At 40.2% G+C, this 22884-nt stretch overlaps 1 protein-coding gene across 1 annotated transcript in view; it reads right to left on the bottom strand.

The window, feature by feature from the left end:
* Positions 1–8768: 8768 nt before the first annotated feature.
* LOC132869540 (actin nucleation-promoting factor WASL-like) overlaps positions 8769–22884 on the bottom strand; it is a 123873-nt gene continuing 109757 nt past the window's right edge. Inside the window, exons 8-11 of the mRNA XM_060902752.1 lie at positions 17701–17854; positions 16700–17205; positions 13249–13360; positions 8769–10962 (exon numbers count right to left, since the gene is read on the bottom strand). Of these exons, the coding sequence (XP_060758735.1) occupies positions 10901–10962; positions 13249–13360; positions 16700–17205; positions 17701–17854 (834 nt within the window). The 3' untranslated portion in view covers positions 8769–10900. The remainder of the gene's footprint in view (positions 10963–13248; positions 13361–16699; positions 17206–17700; positions 17855–22884) is intronic.

Below are 22884 nucleotides of genomic sequence, written 5' to 3'. Positions count from 1 at the left end.
CTTGCTGATGGCTTGAGGACCTTCTACGGCCCTGTCCAGCTCTCCGAGAATAACCACCAGTCTCCTGAAATCTCCTCCATGTTCTGGAGATTGTGCTGGGAGACACATTAAACCTTCTTGCTGCAGCACGTGTGGATGTGCCATCCTGGAGAAGTTGGACAACCTGTGCAACTTCTGTAGGGTTAAGGAATCGCCTCATACTGCCAGTAGAGATAATTACTCAAGCCAAAACCAGCACGAGTGAAAAATCAGCCAAAAAAGATCAAGAGGGAGAAACTTGAAATGACCTCCACATGTAAAACCAGTCCTGTTTTGAGGGTTTTCTGATTGTTGCCACTGTGGTGCACCTGTTGTTAATTCCATGAACACCAATACAGCTGAAAGTGATTAACGATGCCCTCAGCTGCTTAACCAACCAGAAAATTATCAGACAGGTTTAACTGATTTCATGCCAGGCCCAATAAAAAAAGTGTTCCTTTAATTTTTGTGAGCAGTGTATATACAAAACAATTTGAACTATTAGGCAAACAGATAAAACTTGAATAAACAAAAGGCAAATGCTGTTTAGCCTACTTCTTGTCCTTGGGCAAAAGCTTTTTCATCTGAAACACAGTACAGAAAAAGAACGACAGAAAGAACGGCTCCCCCAGCTCGAGACTCGAGAGTCACAACACTAGCGCAGATTGTGAGGGGCTCTCTCCGGAGGGCGAGGGTATTTAGAGACCGCCAGAATCCGTTGGCATACCCGGACGATGTTCTTCATGAACGATATAGATTCTCAGCTGAGGGAATTCGTTACCTTTGCCAGCTGATCGAGGCAGACGTCTGCAATGTAACCCGCCGAAGCCAGGCCCTCACAATCGAGCAAATTATGTGCTTGTCATTGCGTTACTTTGCCAGTGGACAATATATGTATTCCATCGGTGATGCTGAAAACCTCAGTAAGAACACTGTATGTCGTATGATTCGCAAAGTGGTACTTGCCCTAACCAAACTGATGAATGCATTTGTCGTGTTCCCTGGGCATTTAACCGCACTTCGGATCAAAGAAGGGTTTTATGCAATCGCAGGTACACTCTCAAAAGAGATGTGTTAAAAACAACACATATTTAACACATCAGCGTGTTTATATAAGGACAACACAGTTTGTGTTAATAAATGTGTTGAACTCTAACACAGTAACTGTGTTGAACTGTTGTTTTAACACACTAGTGTGTTAAATAGTTCAACACAGTTACTGTGTTAGAGTTCAACACATTTATTAACACAAACTGTGTTGTCCTTATATAAACACGCTGATGTGTTAAATATGTGTTGTTTTTAACACATCTCTTTTGAGGGTGTAATTACTAATATCAAATTGTGGCTGTTTGCCTACTCTCATAGAGACAATTGTGACTGACAATTGATATGACTAACAAAATGGTTTCCCAAGAGTAATAGGAGCCATTGACTGCACTCACATCCGAATCAGTGCACCCCTGGGAGAGCATGAGGGGGATTATGTGAATAGAAAATCCTTCCATAGCATCAACGTACAGGTAAAAGGTCTACTTCATATAGGCCCACATTCAAATAGGTCATGTCCATACCTCAAATCAACCTGTCAGTACTGGTCCCATTTTGCGTTAGGTGATGTCAGGCAGTAACACAAAATAAAGAAAAGCCAAAATCACCACTCATTCCTACTGTATTTATTTATTCAAGTTCTCCCGTTCCTGAAAAGAAAAGACAGAAAAGCCAAATGAATGCTTGCTTGCATGCGCACACATACACACACCCCATTATGAATGATGTTTTTATATTTCATTTTCACCTGTGGAGTTTGCATGTTCTCCCCGTGTCCGCGTGGGTTTCCTCCGGGTACTCCGGTTTCCCCCACAGTCCAAAGACATGCAGGTTAGGTTAACTGGTGACTCTAAATTGACCGTAGGTGTGAATGTGAGTGTGAATGGTTGTCTGTGTCTATGTGTCAGCCCTGTGATGACCTGGCGACTTGTCCAGGGTGTACCCCGCCTTTCGCCCGTGGTCAGCTGGGATGGGCTCCAGCTTGCCTGCGACCCTGTAGAAGGATGAAGCGGCTAGAGATAATGAGATGAGATGAGATTTTCACCTGTTGCCAGGTGCGTTTGGCACTGCTGTTGCCTCTGAAATGTTCACAGGACATACACCAACTTAGTCAAAGGGACTGAACAGTCAGCCATCCTAATTCATGTGACTCATGTGCACATATCAGCTTAAGTAGGCTACTCCATGAATTTACCATACCAAATTTTATTCAGGATTTTTCGGACATTAAACAAGCTATATATGACTGGGGCCACGTCGAAGGACCATTTTCTGTGACTTGTGATTGATCATGAAGCTTTCTCTCATCATATACTTCTATTCTGGAACATGTAGAAGGGAGAATGTACTTATGCATTTACCCGGTCGGCAATTCGTTGCCAACATGCTTGCCGCTCCTTATTGGTAGCCGCTGCGTTAGATTTTGCTCTTAATGTTGTTTTGAACTCCTCGTAGCTTTGCATTATGACAGCGCATTCTTCCTCCGTGAAGTACGGCGACCGTGCCATTGTGAACAGTGGTGATTTGCGCTGATAACCTCCCCTTTCATGTGAACGCGCATTAACCCTGATTAGGTTAACACAGGTTCAACAAATCAACTTCATAACTGGCGTCGTAGTACCGTTTAACCCCAAACAAGATAACCAGGTTTTGTCAACCCCGGTTTAGCGGGGGAACCCTGGGTTACTTCTGGGTAGGTTGACCTCCGTTCGTAGTACAGGGCCCCGGTTCTCCAGCAAGTTAATCCGCTTGTCCTTCTCGGTGATTTGTAGCCTCAAGGCTTTAACTTCCTCCACCAGGCTCATGATGGTTTTCTGCTGATGTCTAATAGCAGAAACCTCCTCCGTCAACATGTCGAGCGATCTTTTAATATCGTCGACCTCCTCAACCTGTACCGTATTCTTTTTTGGTGGCATGGCGTCCCGTTATCATAACAACATGCCCACTGGTAGCTTCTTAGCGATGCAGCACTTAGCGATAATTCTGGGAACTCCATTAACGAGGTTTACCCTCCCTAGAGAGAAAATGTATAATAGGCAAAATGGAAATGCAATTCGTGTCCCTCCTGTATGCTGCTTTGAGATGGGATGAGAATGTGCTAGCTAAAATGGTTGGAAGGCAGTGCCGTATTAAGCCAATGCGGTGCCCCTGTGCACTATACCTCAAGTGCCGCCCCCCGCGCGCACGCGTTCAGTAACCACCTGCACACACTCACAAACCTTGCCCTTTGCTGTCAAAAATAGTAGCATATACATAAACAATAGTACACATAAACAAGGTCATTCTTCCTCATTGAAAATTTATTAAGTAGGCTACATCAGCCCATCAAATTCACTGAAAACAACCAACGATATGCATGGAGGCATATTGAAATGTCTTATTCAAAAGTGAGCAGCATTTGTATGTCTCAAGGGGATCCTCGTCGTGTTTTTATAAAAAAAAAAAAAAACGATCTAACACTGGAACATTTTTAATTGCAGCTACACGCCTGGAGTCTTTCTCTTTTTTTTATTTTCTCTTCGCACAACCACTCAATTGATGTCTGTCCATTTTTCATTTCTACCGCGGTTTTTAAAAAATTGATAGGTGGACTGGCTCAACTGACAGGTTGAGGAAAGGGGGGTTAATGGTCACATAGGCCACGCTTGCTCAGAATTATGATTATTGTTGTTCTTATGAAATTAGTGTTCATAATGAATTATATATGACTATTTAACAATGTCAAGTGTATAACCATTTTAAGTGTACAAACATTCACGAAAAATATTTTTAAAGTTTCTGTCATGTGGTGCCCCCCCCCCACTGGTTGTGAGTGGTTAGTGCCCCTGGGCACTGTGCCGCAGGCCCATATAGTTAATCCGGCCTTGTTGGAAGGTTTATGGTACTTATTGATTTTCACCTTGGCAAGACTGCATAGTTTTTGTAGCTTATATAAATACAAGTATGCACTGACTTTCGAGCGCTATGGAATTCTGTAGATTAGAACTAACTACTTTTTCCAAAGCAGTGAACTTACAGCCATAAATCAAATGCATACAGCACAGTGGCGGCTCCTGAATTTTTTTTCAGGGGGGGGGGCAATTTTCCCCCGTTATGTCTACACGGACCATAAATGTCCACAAGACTGAAGTAAATTGACCTAGGTAGCAAATCAATTGGCCGAACTTGTTTTTGCCTGGTAAATTCAGATATCAATTTCGACAATATCTCTTCTCTCCACTAGGTGGCAACACTGAACAAGTTAAAGGTGGCAAACTAAGGTAGCGTAGTAAACTAGACCCACTCGCCTAGCGGCCAAAAATATTTTTGCCTACGAGTGGCAAATATTCACATTTAGTCTGGCTTGCCAGGCTAAAACTAAGGAAGATTCATTGTGAAGCCTTCAAAGCAAAACATTTGGCATCATAATCAATTAATATTACATTACTCATTTATTTTCTCATATTTTTCCAGTATTCTATAATAAGTAGACACAAATTCTTAATTATAAACATATTCTAATTTCTTCATTCTAAAGAATGCAGTTAAAGTGGCAGGATATAAATCCAAAACAAGTGTTTATTTAAGTTTTGAAAAAGATGAAGAAAAGCATAACCATCAAACAAACATGTGCAGCTTAATTATGTGTTTTTTTTAAATATGGAATTGCACCATTTTAACAACAAATAATAATTCTAAATAAATTCTGCAGAGTTTTTCCTAAGAATTCCTCCAGAAAGCCATACCTTAAAAGGAAATTTAAAGTATTACAAGCATGTCAATGAACACAAAAGGCTTTAGTTATTTAGCTATATACACACAAGGTTACAAGGGCGGCACGGTGGTGTAGTGGTTAGTGCTGTCGCCTCACAGCAAGAAGGTCCGGGTTCGAGCCCCGTGGCCGGCGAGGGCCTTTCTGTGTGGAGTGTGCATGTTCTCCCCATGTCCGCGTGGGTTTCCTCCGGGTGCTCTGGTTTCCCCCACAGTCCAAAGACATGCAGGTTAGGTTAACTGGTGACTCTAAATTGACCGTAGGTATGAATGTGAGTGTGAATGGTTGTCTGTGTCTATGTGTCAGCCCTGTGATGACCTGGCGACTTGTCCAGGGTGTACCCCGCCTCTCGCCCGTAGTCAGCTGGGATGGGCTCCAGCTTGCCTGCGACCCTGTAGAAAGATAAAGCGGCTAGAGATAATGAGATGAGATGAGACACAAGGTTTTGTAGTCAGTGCAACTTGGCTTAACAAGTTGGAAAAAAGTAAGGTGCTGCTGGCTCCAATGAACACATATACTGTACAATATATAAAAACTGAAAATATGCTTAATTTACACCAAGTCAGAGAGAACTTGAGGCTACTGAAATATTCCAAGCATGGCAATGTTAAACTGCCATTGGTAAAACAAAAACATGGCAATGTTAAATTGCCATTGGTAAAACAACTGCCATTGGTAACACACACTCAAAAAAACTTTTGCCTAGTAAATTCAAATATCAGATATCACTGTACCATCTGCTGTGCTACTTCCAGGGTGGAAGAGAACGCAAGGGTAGCAAAAAAGAGCACTGACTACATCACAGCCAGCTAGCCAAGTTTTCCGGTGGTACCAGTTCTTGTTAAAACCTCTTGAGTAGGTCTTCTCCCCCTTCGTAGACACTTGCTTGATTTTTAAATTCAGTCTAGGAGGTCCTAGCTGTTTGATTGCCGTTTTCTCCTCATTGGTACGACGACTAAAGGGAACTTCTTTCAGAGACGCTATCGTATTGTTGCACTCAACACTCGCCATCTACTTCATAGAATGTTCACACATTTCCTGCGCAAGTTGCGTTTTCCAGCCCAAAATTATGTTCAAAACCCGCCAAAATGCACTTAAAACCGTCCCAAAACCACCCAGTCTGGCAACACTTGCGCTGCGCAACAGGCGTATGACGTAAGCACACTGCTTGTGCTAGCAAATAAAACCTAATAGAAAATGCATTGGGAGCATGATTTTCGAAAAAAACGTACGTACCATTACTGTCAATGGGAGATTTTGGGGCAAATCTGAACCTGACAGAAATCGCCCCAAAAGGGCGTGGCTACACCAGGCGCGACCTTAGCCTGATTGGACAATGACATTACTGTTGCTGTGGTAGTAGGAGTAGATAAAAAAAAATCTCCCTCCGTTTGGGAGTGCGTCGCCCAAATCGCCCCTATTAACGAGCCGCCAGTGATACAGCATCTACAACTAGCATCACTTTTGCCAGCTGACAGTGCATAGCTACAGTGGTGCTTGAAAGTTTGTGAACCCTTTAGAATTTTCTATAATTCTGAATAAATATGACTTAAAACATCATCAGATTTTCACACAAGTCCTAAAAGTAGATAAAGAGAACCCAGTTAAACAAATGAGACAAAAATATTATACTTGGTCATTTATCTACTGAGGAAAATAATCCAATATTACATATCTCTAAGTGGCAAAAGTATGTGAACCTCTCAGATTAGCAGTTAATTTGAAGGTGAAATTAGAGTCAGGTGTTTTCAATCAATTGGGATGGCAATCAGGTGTGAGTGGGTACCCTGTTTTATTTAAAGAACCGGGATCGATCAAAGTCTGATCTTCACAACACATGTTTGTGGAAATGTATCATGGCACGAACAAAGGAGGTTTCTGAGGACCTCAGAAAAAGTGTTGTTGATACTCATCAGGATGGAAAAGGTTACAAAACCATCTGTAAAGAGTTTGGACTCCACCAATCCACAGTCAGACAGATTGTGTACAAATGGAGGAAATTCAAGACCATTGTTACCCTCCCCAGGAGTGGTCGACCAACAATGATCACTCCAAGAGTAAGGCGTGTAATAGTCGGCGAGGTCACAAAGGACCCCAGGGTAACTTCTAAGCAACTGAAGGCCTCTCTCACATTGGCTAATGTTAATGTTCATGAGTCCACCATCAGGAGAACACTGAACAACAGTGGTCTGCATGGCAGAGTTGCAAGGAGAAAGCCACTGCTCTCCAAAAAGAACATTGCTGCTTGTCTGCAGTTTGCTAAAGATCATGTGGACAAGCCAGAAGGCTATTGGAAAAATGTTCTGTGGATGGATGAGACCAAAATAGAATTTTGGTTTAAATGAGAAGCATTATGTTTGCAGAAAGGAAACCACTGCATTACAGCATAAGAACCTTATCCCAGCTGTGAAACATGGTGGTGGTAGTATCATGGTTTGGGCCTGTTTTGCTGCATCTGGGCCAGGACAGCTTGCCATCATTGATGGAACAATGAATTCTGAATTATACCAGTGAATTCTAAAGGAAAATGTCAGGACATCTGTCCATGAACTGAATCTCAAGTGAAGGTGGGTCATGCAGCAAGACAACGACCCTAAGCACACAACTCGTTCTACCAAAGAATGGTTAAAGAAGAATAAAGTTAATGTTTTGGAATGGCCAAGTCAAAGTCCTGACCTTAATCCAATCCAAATGCTGTGGAAGGACCTGAAGTGAGCAGTTCATGTAAGGAAACCCACCAACATCCCAGAGTTGAAGCTGTTTTGTTCAGAGGAATGGGCTAAAATTCCTCCAGGCTGGTGTGCAGGACTGATCAGCAGTTACCGGAAACGTTTAGTTGCAGTTATTGCTGCACAAGGGGGTCACACCAGATACTGAAAGCAAAGGTTCACATACTTTTGCCACTCACAGATATGTAATATTGGGTCATTTTCCTCAATAAATAAATGACCAAGTATAATATTTTTGTCTCATTTGTTTAACTGGGTTCTCTTTATCTACTTTTCAGACTTGTGTGAAAATCTGATGATGTTTTAGGTCATATTTATGCAGAAATATAGAAAATTCTAAAGGGTTCACAAACTTTCAAGCACCACTGTAAATGATAATAATGTTAATGTACAGCTAGATCATCTTACCTCCCTCCACCTTATCCTCATCTCTCCTTACTGCTTCCCTGTCCCTGCCTCTGTTTTGGATGAAGAATTTCCAGCTCCTGTGGAGGACGGCCCCATATGGACAGTCCAAAGTTGCACTTGGAAGATGGCTCTGGACACTTACAGTAATGCTTTTATGGCTGAGGACTACAGTTGACTTAACTTTAGGACTGCAGTTGTCATGAACAGTTTTGCAATTAAGTTTCTATCAATGAACAGTTTATAACGTCAACAAAACATACTTCATGTTAAAACTGTTAAAATGTTATAATCACGCTATCTGTTATCACCCAAATGAGGATGGGTTCCCTTTTTAGTCTGGTTCCTCTCGAGGTTTCTTCCTCATGTCGTCTGAGGGAGTTTTTCCTTGCCGCTGTCACCACAGGCTTGCTCATTGGGGACAGACTAGGGATAAAATCAGCTCATGTTTAAAGTCATTAAATTCTGTAAAGCTGCTTTGCGACCATGTCTATTGTTAAAAGCGCTATAAAAATAAACTTGACTCGATTTCCATCTGCAGAGGCAATTCAGTAATGTTTAGTGGTATAGGACATACAGCTTCACTTAAAATATATACTTTTGCTGTGTGTACTTGCGTGGCATCAAATTTCGCATGCTTGGCTGCATGCACGTTCCCTACATTCACATGGACGTGCAGACACACAGAATGTGCGCCTTATATTTAGGGACAGAAAGTTGCCTACGTTGATGCAGCTTGAAGTAGAAAAACATCCACTCTAGTCCTGATATTATCGATCTAAATTAACCATAGGCTATTTTCAGGGTATACTATCTTTACGTTTAAGCTCATGGTCATTATAAGGACCATCCATCTACATGCTATAATGATATTGTCTAAGTTTTTTTTTTCCAGGACAGTCTAGGTTATTCTATCAAGGAAAAACATTTTGCGTTGACAGATTTTCCATGTTCTTGAACGTATGCCACTACACGAAGCATGGCAACCGAAATATATTTTCATACTTGTGTGGATTGTCTGGAATCTGGCAACAAACATCATGATAGTGGAATAGCCTACTGTATGTCTTAGCAATAATTTGTAAAAATATATCGTGTACCAACATAACTACGTAATGTAAGCTACATTAGAATATCAGTCCAAAGTTGGAGACAAATTACTGCTGTAATTTGCGGTTATTTCAAAACCGGATTACTTGAGAAGGGCACAGATGAATACGTTATACCATTCGAAATGGTAGGGACTGCTGTTTATTTTGATGTATGGCTTGTCGTAAACTCAGGAGTTAGTGAGCTACTGCGCTGTCAAGAACAGGTGTGGAGATGGACGCAGTATTCAGAATATGATTAAATTTTATGTGAATTAATTGATGTTAATTTTATTGCAAACCATTTATCACAGCAACTAGTGGGTACCACTGTTGGGAAGCTTAAGTCGTGTAGTTTCACGTGATGTTAATTGTGTGATGAGTGTTCCTCCAGCAATTTAACAGAGACGAATGGGTGCGATTTGGATGCATCGGTCATTGGCCTATACATTTATAACGTAGCGCCAAAGACATTACTATTTCTGAAATGTGATCAGGAAGTGTTACTGGGGCACAGCAGATATATACTAGGGCACATGCCCCAGTAAAATGGGTCTGGTGATGCCGATGGACTCTGGACATACAGCTACTTGTCCCAAAACCACTCCAGCATTGTTTTGGCTTTTTTTTGCTTTGGCTCTTTGTTGTGCTGAAGAGTGACCCTCACACCACAGTCTGGGATTGTGTGCGCTCAGAAATGCCAATAGTGCAAAACTGTCAAAGGTAAACGGTGGCTACTTTGAAGAATGTAAAATATGAAATTTTTTTTTTCAAAAACACTTTGCTTACCACATAATTCCATGTTATTTAATAGTTTTGATGTCTTCAGTGTTGTTTTACAATGTGAAAAATAGTCAAAATACAGAAAAACCTATGAATTAATTGGTGTGTCCAAACTTTTGATTGTGCAGAACAGAAAATGGTTGCACACACAAGATTTAAAATAAATAAATAAATAAAAATAAAACCCACACTGTGTAAACTGACATTTGAGTGCACAGTTTAATAAATCTAATCTCAACACTTCCAGTTTCCTATGTTTTGAAGTTTCCTGATACCAAAAAAAAAAGGAACAAGAACGCATTTAGCTTGTAGTCAGATTCATGACAAGGATTGTTATGAGGAATTTGTAAAGCATCACAACATAGGTCATTAGCATGACAAATTAAACTTTAAGGCTGAGCGGACTTTTTTTAAATATACGAACACTAAATTTGACTAAAATAACCACAAAAATTCTTAGAATATCAGAAATAAAATATTTCTGTGTCTGGTTGATTTGAAAAAGGGAAAGATAACCAGAACCAAAAAGTACAACTGCTAAAGCAACTCATGTTGCAAGAAATCCTCAAGCATGATGAGTTTCTCCCCCAGATTGCTGAGATATTACTTCCTGCTCATATCGTAGATTGAGACTTTAATGTATTTAAAATCTTAAAGCTTTTAAGAAAATAATGACACCACAACAGAATCTGAATATAGAAAACATGAGGTACAGAAGAACACTGTATGAAAACAGTGTTGCTGTTTCAGCTACCAACATTTAATTTGTTCCTCTGACTTCCCTTCTGGAGAAGATGGATCGGGGGGGACCCATACACATTCAACTCTACAAGCTAAGAAAACGTGATGAAAATTACATAGTAATCTGACAAGAAAAGGATAAAGATAAAGAAACTTCAAGTAAAATAAAACATGACAAATCTTTTCATGTTGAAAATTTTCAATGAGGTATTATATAGATTATAATAGAAAAGCAATGTGAACCATTTAAACAATAATCTAAGTACGATTTAGAGACTGAAACCAGTTTAGTGTTTTCCTTTCAGACACTCATTAGTTGGAGGGATAGAGCACCGTTAGTCATCCCATTCCTCCTCATCCTCAAAGTCATCGTCGTCATCATCATCATCATCTTCATCTGCAGGGGAATAAAAAAAGTTTAAGTTATAGTGGTAACTCATTGTAGGACACCAAAAACATGGATGAACTTCCTAGTCAGATACTGGACTTGCTTTTGAAGACCAAACAAAACACACCACACACAACAAACATTTTACTATCCTTGTGAGGACCTTGATGTGATTATTAAGGCAAAAATTAATAAATGAATGAAAAGCAGTGTATATTTTGTCTCCACAAGATCTGAGCTGTCAGATATTCCTTTCCTTTTGGGAACATTTGGTCCTCACCAGAGCCGGCCCGTGGCATAGGCAATATAGGCAAATGCTAAGGGCGCTGCGTCCATCCAGGGGCGCAGAAATGGGGGAAGAAAAATTATGACTTCCACTATTCTGAAAACGAGTCAGCATTATAATGTCTTAGCCTAATTTAATTGTACAGCAAAGCATATAGTCAGGGTGCGATTTATCAAAAAAAGCAGGGTGGGGTGGGGTGTGGTGTGGTGTGGTGGTGGTTGTTAATCATGAAACAATAAGCGTTCAACAGTGGTTCGCCCTGTCTATAGTGTGTCTTCGGGTGCGCAAGTGCGCATCCGCGGCTATTCTCTGTTTTGGCCATGTAATAGCCTAAGTGTTGTTGGCTAAAGAGTGTTTTTGCATAACGTAGATAACTGACATAGATCTGTTGCTTGTTTTGAATATGGCTGCACTTGGAGCAGTCTGTCGGTGTCGTTGAGCAGTCTGGACTGAAGTAAAGGTCTTTTATGCACCGAACACGTTTCGCAGCGAGATGTTCCAATGGTGCCTGGCACGTTTTTTTTTTAATAAAACAAAGTTGCTTTGTTGATCTGTGTTCTCATTAAAATGACAGTTTAGCAGCTCATTCAAGCAACCATGTTGCGAAGAGCTTCCTGGAGGAAAATATAATAAACGCATTGAAAACAAGAAACAATCTCAGTGCGTCAAGACTGCAGGGAAACGAAACAAGCACTCAGATGTGTTCTCTTTACAAATAGCATAAATGGCACACTTTCTCTCCTGTAAAGGAAGAAGACACAAAAACAACTCACCGAGCGGGTGGTGAGGAATTCAGTAAATAATAATAATAATAATTATTATTATTATTATCAGTGCCGGCGATTGCTATAGGCGACCTAAGCAATTGCCTAGAGCGCAAAGTGTGCCCAGGGGCGCCAAGGGCGACCAAAACCCCACCAAAAAGGAGGGATGGAGTTATTGAATGGAGATGTTACCAAGTGCATCAGTGGTGTACAGTGTTTTCAACCACGGTGCTGCCGAACTCTAGTACCGCGGAACACTAGTGTGCCGTGAGAGATCACCAAGTGTACTGTGGAAAATTATAGAATGACTGTATATTGTAAATATAGGCAACATTTTCTATTGGTGATGTGCCTTGAGATTTTTTCATTGAAAAAAGTGCGCCCTGGCTCATGAAAGGTTGAAAATCTTTTTTACAACACCTCTGATGCGGCTGGGGATGTAGAAATACGCGCTCCTTACCTCTGCTGTTACACTACCTGTGACAGTAGCTTCTGCTGAAAGAAGCTTTTCAAAATTAAAACTGCTGAAGACATACTTAAGGTCAACAATGAGTCAAGAACATCTGAATGGGCTTGCTCTGATGAGCATCAACCAAGAGAGCTCAAGAGAAATATCATTTGATGATATTATCAAGGAATTTGCCATTAGGAAGACCAGATGAGTCCCATTGTAATGTTACTTCAATAACAAAGTACCCATAATAGCACTTTTGTTTGAAAATACAGCCCATTGATGTCCTAACAGGGTGCTTAAGTTTGCACAATTTAGAATTGTAGAATTTTTTATTCATTTAATTTGTTAATTCTTCAGAGATGACTTAACTTTTAATAGCAAAAAAGAAACTAAAAATAATTTCTTGTTTATTGTCCATGCACTACACTTTGAACAGGGTGCGGAAGAGTTTTTGCCCATTATATGGAGATATGTATTGAATTTGTGTGGTCATTTTACTTTGTGACACTTTATGTGAATAATGATAACAATAATAACAATAATGAAAAAGATAAAAATGAATTATTGTTTATTGTCCATGCACCATACATTGTTTAATAGTAATAGAATAGAGTGATTAGATTAAAGTGTTATTTAGATGTTATTAGAGGGGTTTTTTTCGGGGGGTGCCAAAACTCAATCTCGCCTAGGGCAGCCAAAGACCTAGAGCCGGCCCTGGTCCTCACCAAGACACAAACACACACCAAACAAGTCATGCATGCAAAGTGCTGGGTGAGATGCAAGTTACACACCTGAAGAATGAATTGCTTTGCTTCTCTTCTGCATTTCCTCCATCAGAGCTCCCACAATTCCTGCTGAAGGGGCAGGAGGGGGCAGGGAGGCTGGCTCTGGGCTGTCTGCTACCTACAAAACAACAGCAATCAGCAATAATCTGTCAGACAGGAGAACATGTCCGTTACATGCAAAGAAAATGATAAATGTATCATTTCCATATTCAGCAATACTTTAAATCTTTGATATTTATAATTGTACTTTAATTTATATAATTTGGATTTTCTTCCCCAGAATCACTCCCAAAACACTTCAAATCAAATCAAAGCTGCACAAATGTTATATGATGCAATTGGGAACCATTTTCAGACTTTCAGACAGAATTCAAATTTGATTGCATTTTTTATGCACAGCAACATGCAAAAGCCTTCCAAACGTTCCTTGTCTAAACAAGTCTGATTATTTCATATTTGAAAAGGAGAACTATTTGTAATATAGTTCCTCTTGCACACACTAAACCTGGCCCAAATAAAATGCAGGCAATCCTGTTCATGTTTGCATTTCTACTAACGTCCATGTGAACCATGCTGCTTGCTCAGTCTGTTTAAACATTTAATGTACAGACAGCAGATGAGGTGCAAAAAATATGAGACCTCAGCTTTGTTCAACAGTGGAAGTCTACAATGTACAAAACATTAGGAGTTTGGTCAAGCCACTAGCTTGCCAAGTATAGCATTTTTGAATCAGGGATTCACATCCCCAGCATTTAAATGTTAAAACAAAGAGGAATGATCCAAGGGTGCCAAAATATGTATCAAAATTTGAATTAAATGATTCAAAAACGAGTGAGTCTCTGCCCTATTTTGCCTCCTAGTGGAATAACAATGAACTTTTTGAGCAAGTAAATGATTATTATTCTCATCTCATCATCGCTAGCCGCTTTATCCTGTTCTACAGGGTCGCAGGCAAGCTGGAGCCTATCCCAGCTGACTACGAGCGAAAGGCGGGGTACACCCTGGACAAGTCGCCAGGTCATCACAGGGCTATGATGATGATGATGATGATTATTATTATTATTATTTCCAAATTAACCAATTTAGGAGTTTTCACAGTTAAGGAGGGTATAAATACTTATTCAATCACTTTTTAAAAATGCTGCCATTTTTCAATTTTGCAGATTATATTGGTTCCCACTTTAATATTTTATAATATTAAAATATTTATAATATAATATTTTTAGCCATTATATATAGTCCTGACATAAAATCCCAGTGTGCAGGGGTTAAATTGGGCCGGGGCTGTCCGGGGCTGAGCCCCGGCACATAAGCTCGGAGCGGATGGCATATGATCACGCACACATCAAAAGCAACAAACCCTTTTCACGATTTTCAGTTCTGAATAATTAAATATCGTTTTATTAATCAATAAACCCATGACTTTTATGAGATAGATCATAGTTTTCCTGATAACAAGACGACCTGTCAAAGCTATTTAGAACAGAACTTGCGATCAGAGATTCTGGTTTCTGGAACACTGCGTGGGTTGCCAATTCCGCTTTTTATAAGCAACGTTGGGGTTTCTTTTTTTGTGAGCTCGCTTTAAAAAAAAATCAGAAGTCGTGGTTTGCGGGTTTTTGGGCTTGTGTTTCAGCGTTGTGACTTGTTTATAATTTTCTCCGTACACCGTCTCCCCTTTTACCTGCATACGAACCTAATCCATCAGAGGTGCTTGAACGAACCGTCTGTGCATTTGGCGAGTTCAATTTCCATAGTCCCCAGTTATCGACAGAAATTAGCCAGGGGGAAGGGGGAGATAATCATTATCATATTTTTTATGATTAAAAACAAAATATCAAATAATACTGAAGAGGGGAAAAAATAATACTGATCTATATATGTTGTGTTTTTATTTTTAGACAGTATGTGTTTAGCAAAACACATACTGTCTAAAAATAAAAACACAACATATTTAGATCAGTATTATTTTTCCCCTCTTCAGTATTATTTGATATTTTGTTTTTAATAATAAAAAATATGATAATGATGTTCACTGTATTGTTAATATTAGTGTTTTATTATTTATTGTTAATATTTAATTTAATGTTAATTTATTATTATTTATTGTTAATATTATTAGTGTATTATTAGTGTAATTATTATTGTTATTATTATGTATTCATTTATTTATTTGGCATGTGGTGCTTTTTGTATTGTCTAGAACATACATAAGATGAGCATATTATAGCAGCAAAATAGAAGCACAATCATTTGAATGCAGCAAAACATTCAAATGATTGTGCTTCTATTTTGCTGCTATAATATGCTCATCTTATGTATGTTCTAGACAATACAAAAAGCACCACATGCCAAATAAATAACTGAATACATAATAATAACAATAATAATAAATGCTTCCAATGTTATAGTGTTGTTTGTATTTGGTTGCATTCACTGCATGAATATATTTGATTGACAATTTGACTGACTGTTTTGGCATATTTAACATTTATCCTCCAAAATAAATCAACTGTTTTGGTTTAAGATTGTGCAAGCCTTCAAATTTTCTCACTGAACATTTCTCCTTCACATTTTTCACCTGTAGGCATGTGACAAGATTTAACATGATATTGCTCAACCTACCTCTGTAAAGTCAGCTAACAACTTATTAAAATGCACCAGAATTCAGCAAATAACATGTATGATAATAAAAAACTTCTGGGGGAGGACCCCCAGACCACCCACTAATCATTTCCTTCAAACCAATGTACAACAACCTGTATAATCTGTTACACTGGCCAACCAATCTACATTCAAACTGCCATAATGTGTAGGGGGGCACTACAAGACACACATAGGCCTACAACACACAGATAAGGTGTATATCTCTGTGCAATATGATATGGTTATCAAATTAGAGGGTTATTTTCCAAAAAGTATATTGGGGCAGGGCGGCGGGGGCAGGGGCGGGTATGAGCCCCCCCACATAACCAATCCCAATTTAACCCCTGCCAGTGTGTATATAAAATGTACAGTCTGTATATAGAATTAAAATATAAAATGTAAGTGATATACAGTATGTATAATCCATGTGTGAATTCAGAATGTACCTTTTAGATAAACGGAGATAAATTAACATTGATCATGCGTTATTGGCTGCTAAACTGATTTTTTTTTGATTACTTAACACAGGACTAAAGGTCATGTATCTTGGCTCGTTACCCAAAATGAGAGACACCCCTAATCAGTTTCATTTCTGGCAGACTCAAGTATGTCAAACATAAGTGTGTTAATACCCATAACCATTATAAGGATGAGGGTGAGGTCAAGGATACTTGACTGAGAGAATAATAAAAAGATAAACTGAGAAAAGTAAATTTATTAAAAGGACAGACAAAAAAACCCCTCTGTAATATCACTGAATATCATGATGCAGAAAGGAATGGTGGTGAAGCCAAATCAAAGATGAACTCACTGTTTTCAGCTGAATGCCCTGTCGAATTTGGTCTAAAAGAGCACCTCGACTGCCACTGTCCACTATCGTCTTGTTCCCTTGTTCGACTTTCTTCAATGCCGCTCCCTCTCTGATCTGCTCCAGGAGTGCAGACCTTCCCTCTGAACCCAATCCTGGGAGAGCAGAATTGAGTGGAGGTGGTCCCAGCGGAGGTGGAGGAGGAGGAGGAGGAGGTGGTGGAGCTGTTCCTCCTGCAGAAGGTGGGGGAGGTGGAGGTGGTGGTGCTTGTGGAGCCATGGAGGCAGGCATAGGTGAAGGTGGCAGGGGTCCTCTTGTTGGAAGAGGAGGAGGTGGAACTCCCATCCCTGGTCTGGAAGGAGGAGGAGGAGGAGCAGAAGTGGGAGCTCTGAAGGGAGGTGGAGGAGGCGGAGCTCCTCGTCCACGAGATGGGGGTGGAGGAGGAGAACTTGAGCTATGGACAGGAGGTGGAGGAGGAGGACCACCTCGAGAGGGTGGAGGGGGAGGGGCTTAAGGGAAATAAAAGTAAAAGATTTTAAGCAGCAAAATTCCTATACACTGAAACAATATTTAAATATTCTGTTTCTACAACAGTAAACTCCACCCAATTATGTTAAACGTTTCAAAACATTGCTAGCACTTAAGATCTGAAAAGTATCATGATATAAAATTTTCTCACCTACCATTAAAACGGACATTTGATGTAAAACCCTACTTTTGCAGTATCACTGATTTATAAAGTGAAGCTAGCTTGCCCCAATTCTTAAGTTTCATATCAAACAAATTTCAGGCTGAGCAATCAATTTACACACACTGGTGTGGGACATCCACAGTTAAAATGTCAAGTTAAGGAACTGCAATTTTAAAAGTTTGAAGGTAAAGAATCAGACTAACACTTTATTAAAAAAAAGAAAAAAGAAACCCAGTATGGTGCAATATAGTACATCTACCTTATCCCCATGTGCTGGTAAGAACCCCCCACACACACACACAAACACACACACCTTGTCTTCGGAACTCATTCTTTACAGCCTCCACTCCTCCTTGTTTCTCAATAAAATCGTAGATGACCTTCGATGTCTCCCGGTCTTTTAACTGGGCTTCAGAAATGCCACATGTGTCAAACAGGCTCTTCAGTTCTGGGTCTAGATTATTAACCTGGGGTTAGCCAGAAAGTCAAATCATTGGCAAATAGGTATTTGGGGGGGAGGATGAAAAAACGTGATATTGTCACATTCAAGATATCATTTTGCCTAATATGCAACAGATATGCCCATCAGTGATCAGGATTAATGCAGAAAATTGCAATTTTATTTTTACAAATGCTATTCTCCTATTTCTAGTACTAATATACTATAGGTAAGAAAATCACATACTGTAGGACTTCAGAATGAAAATATTTACCTGTCAGACAAGGAAAACTTTCAAACATACCATCCTCGTAAGGTTCACACCAGTAAGGATGTGAATAAACTGAGTGTGATCATCTGATCATTTCAAGCATCTTAAAATCTGATTATTTTAACACATTCATGTGCAAATAAGCTTATTTTTATGACGACTACTTCCCTGACTTCTTCCTCATCTGGCAAAAGATGTTTTCTGTGGCAAAAGTTTTGATTTTGTATGCCTTTAACTCCAAAGAAGCTGCCTTCATGCCTTTCTTTTTGCTGACAGTGGAGTAGCTGGCTGCTTTATGTCCCAGGGCTCGCTCATGTCTATGTTACCTTCTGGCTCTCCCTTTTAGTTATGTTGTCGAAGTCTTGCTGGAGTGCCCGCTTTCACTCAGTGCAAAATGTATACTGTTCTTAACCATTAGGTGATACTGAGCATACCCAAGAACCTGTGTTCTCACTCATATTCACATATATACACACACACATATATATATATATATATATATATATATATATATATATATATCATCTCATTATCTCTAGCCGCTTTATCCTTCTACAGGGTCGCAGGCAAGCTGGAGCCTATCCCAGCTGACTACGGGCGAAAGGCAGGGTACACCCTGGACAAGTCGCCAGGTCATCACAGGGCTGACACATAGACACAGACAACCATTCACACTCACACCTACGGTTAATTTAGAGTCACCAGTTAACCTAACCTGCATGTCTTTGGACTGTGGGGGAAACCGGAGCACCTGGAGGAAACCCACGTGGACACGGGGAGAACATGCAAACTCCACATAGAAAGGCCCTCGCCGGCCATGGGGCTCGAACCCAGGACCTTCTTGCTGTGAGGCAACAGCGCTAACCACTACACCACCGTGCCGCCCATATATATATATATATATATATATATATATATATATATATATATATATATGACAGAGAGGGATATATATACAGTGGGGCAAAAAAGTATTTAATCAGTCACCAATTGTGCAAGTTCTTCCACTTAAAAAGATGAGAGAGGCCTGTAATTTTCATCATAGGTATATCTCAATTATGAGAGACAAAATGAGAAAAAAATCCAGAAAATCACATTGTCTGATTTTTAAATAATTTATTTGCAAATTATGGTGGAAAATAAGTATTTGGTCAGTAACAAAAGTTCATCTCAATACTCTGTTATATACCCTTTGTTGGCAATGACAGAGGTCAAACATTTTCTGTAAGTCTTCACAAGGTTTTCACATACTGTTGCTGGTATTTTGGCCCATTCCTCCATGCAGATCTCCTCTAGAGCAGTGATGTTTTGGGGCTGTCGCTGGGCAACACGGACTTTCAACTCCCTCCAAAGATTTTCTATGGGGTTGAGATCTGGAGACTGGCTAGGCCACTCCAGGACCTTGAAATGCTTCTTACGAAGCCACTCCTTCATTGCCCAGGTGGTGTGTTTGGGATCAGTGTCATGCTGAAAGACCCAGCCACATTTCATCTTCAATGCCCTTGCTGATGGAAGGAGGTTTTCACTCAAAATCTCACGATACATGGCCCCATTCGTTCTTTCCTTTACACAGATCAGTCGTCCTGGTCCCTTTGCAGAAAAACAGACCCAAAGCATGATGTTTCCACCCCCATGCTTCACAGTAGGTATGGTGTTCTTTGGATGCAACTCAGCATTCTTTCTCCTCCAAACACGACAAGTTGAGTTTTTACCAAAAATTCTATTTTGGTTTCATCTGACCACATGATATTCTCCCAGTCCTCTTCTGGATCATCCAAATGCTCTCTAGCAAACTTCAGACAGGCCTGGACATGTACTGGCTTAAGCAGGGGGACACGTCTGGCACTGCAGGATTTGAGTCCCTGGCGGCGTAGTGTGTTATTGATGGTAGCCTTTGTTACTTTGGTCCCAGCTCTCTGCAGGTCATTCACTAGGTCCCCCCGTGTGGTTCTGGGATTTTTGCTCACCGTTCTTGTGATCATTTTGACCCCACGGGGTGAGATCTTGCATGGAGCCCCACATTGAGGGAGATTATCTGTGGTCTTGTATGTCTTCCATTTTCTAATAATTGCTCCCACAGTTGATTTCTTCACACCAAGCTGCTTATGGTACCTATTGCAGATTCAGTCTTCCTAGCCTGGTGCAGGGCTACAATTTTGTTTCTGGTGTCCTTTGACAGCTCTTTGGTCTTGGCCATAATGGAGTTTGGAGTGTGACTGTTTGAAGTTGTGGACAGGTGTCTTTTTATACTGATAATGAGTTCAAACAGGTGCCATTAATACAGTTAACGAGTGGAGGACAGAGAAGCCTCTTAAAGAAGTTGTTACAGGTCTGTGAGAGCCAGAAATCTTGCTTGTTTGTAGGTGACCAAATACTTATTTTACCAAGGAATTTACCAATTAATTCATTAAAAATCCTACAATGTGATTTCCTGGATTCTTTCCCCCCATTCTGTCTCTCATAGTTGAAGTGTACCTATGATGAAAATTACAGGCCTCTCTCATCTTTTTAAGTGGGAGAACTTGCACAATTGGTGGATGACTAAATACTTTTTTGCCCCACTGTGTGTGTGTGTGCATATATATATATATATATATATATATATATATATCCCTCTCTGTCGAGTTGCACGTCGATCCTAAGACACCAGTGATACTGGCCTCTCCTGCTCTTCAGACCTGCCTGATCCATCCTGATGCCCCATGTCTGGCTGGAGTCTCATCACATTGCTCCTGTGGAGGATGGCTCCATATAGACAGTTGAAAGATGCACTTGGAAGATGGCTCTGGACACTTAATCTTGTCATGATGGCTGAAGACTAACGCCAAGTTTACATTAGACCGTATCTGTCTCGTTTTCTTCGCGGATGCACTGTCCGTTTACATTAAAACGCCTGGAAACGCCGGGAAACGGGAATCTGCCAGGGTCCACGTATTCAATCCAGATCGTGTCTGGTCCGGTGCTGTGTAAACATTGAGAATACGCGGATACGCTGTGCTGAGCGCTAGCTGGCGTCGTCATTGGACAACGTCACTGTGACATCCACCTTCCTGATTCGCTGGTGTTGGTCATGTGACGCGACTGCTGAAAAACGGCGCGGACTTCCACCTTGTATCACCTTTCATTAAAGAGTATAAAAGTATGAAAATACTGCAAATACTGATGCAAATACTGCCCATTGTGTAGTTATGATTGTCTTTAGGCTTGCCATCCTTCCACTTGCAAGTGGTAAGTGACGCACATGCCCGACATGCACTGAGATCACACACACAGCGGCTCAGTCCCAAATCACTGCTTGTGTGCTTCACTCGCGCGCTCTGTGAGCTGCGCAGGGCCGGAGTGCACACCCTCCAGAGGGCACTCGCTGTTCAGGGCGGAGTGATTTGGAGCGCAGGATGCCTGCGGAGCCGAGCGTATCCGTGTATTGGCGTTGCTGTGTGCACGCGAATCGTGTATTGGCGTTGCTGTGTGCACACTAATCGTTTTAAAAATTTTAATCTGATGATCCGCTGATACGGTCTAATGTAAACCCCACCTAAAGTTGACATGATGGCTTTAGGACTGCAGTTGTCATGAACAGTTTTGCACTCAAGACTCCATCAATGAACAGTTGATAACTTCAACAAAATAGACTTCATGCTAAAACTATATTGAATTTCCTGGTTACATAGTTGTACTTTGTGACTATATAGGACATTGTTGTAGAAGCATGTTACTTATAATTGCGTTATCTGTTATCACCCAACTGAGGATGGGTTCCCTTTTGAGTCTGGTTCCTCTCAAGGTTTCATGTCGTCTGAGGGAGTTTTTCCTTGCCACTGTCATCATTGGCTTGCTCATCAGGGATAAATAAATTTATTATGGATAAAATTAGCTCGTGTTTAAAGTATTTATTTTTCTGTAAAGCTGCTTTGTGACAATGTCTGCTGTTAAAAGTGCTATACAAATAAACTGACTTGACTTTCTTTCAAAGAAGAACTGCCATGACGCAATACAAGGTGGTGGGGTTTGTTTCCCCTCAAATGTGTCGTTGAGAGTTTATTTACACTTGCATATCTGGCTATAAAGTGTCTCAGATATCCTGAAGTATTTTAAACATGTCTACACCAGTGATTGACATATTAACCAATTCATTAGTTGACTCTCCAATTCCTTAAAAAAAAAACTGGTGGGGATGAAATTATTTGCTTCACAGCGCTAATGTGAGAAGTGTAAAATTTCTTTCAGTGCAAAAAAACTATGTCTAAAGGAATAGATTTAGAGTGCAAATATATTTTACAGACAGGTGAGACTATACACCTATAGCTTTGTATTGCTAAAACCATAGAAGGTGAAATTGTGTCACTTTCTTAAGCAAAAGCCATTTTAAAATGTCAAAATCTATTTGTTCATGAACTTTAAAATGTTATGAAATTCATTTTCATTTGTTAAACACACAGATAAATTTAAATGTTTTTGTGTGTGACGTAGGATCATCACATCTTGCTGCTTTTATGCAGGTCACACTATTCCTATATAACTTCCTTGTCAGTACTTATGCTCACTCCAGCAAGTATAACATAATATAATCCTATAAACCTTGAATGAAGAACACTTTCCTCTGTATCATTGCTGAAGTGCCCTTGAGCAAGGCATCTATCCCCCAACTTCTCCCTGGGCACTGTAGCATTGCTGCCCACTGCTCTAGAATGTGTGTGTTCATTGCTCACTTGTGTGTGCATACAAGTATTAACTGCTTCAGATGAGTTAAATGTGAGTTAAAATAAAAGGAATTTCACTGTGTTTTC

The sequence above is a fragment of the Neoarius graeffei genome, chromosome 21 (genome assembly GCF_027579695.1).
Source record: "Neoarius graeffei isolate fNeoGra1 chromosome 21, fNeoGra1.pri, whole genome shotgun sequence".
NCBI classification, from domain to species: domain Eukaryota; kingdom Metazoa; phylum Chordata; class Actinopteri; order Siluriformes; family Ariidae; genus Neoarius; species Neoarius graeffei.
This window is presented reverse-complemented; position numbering and strand designations above follow the sequence as displayed.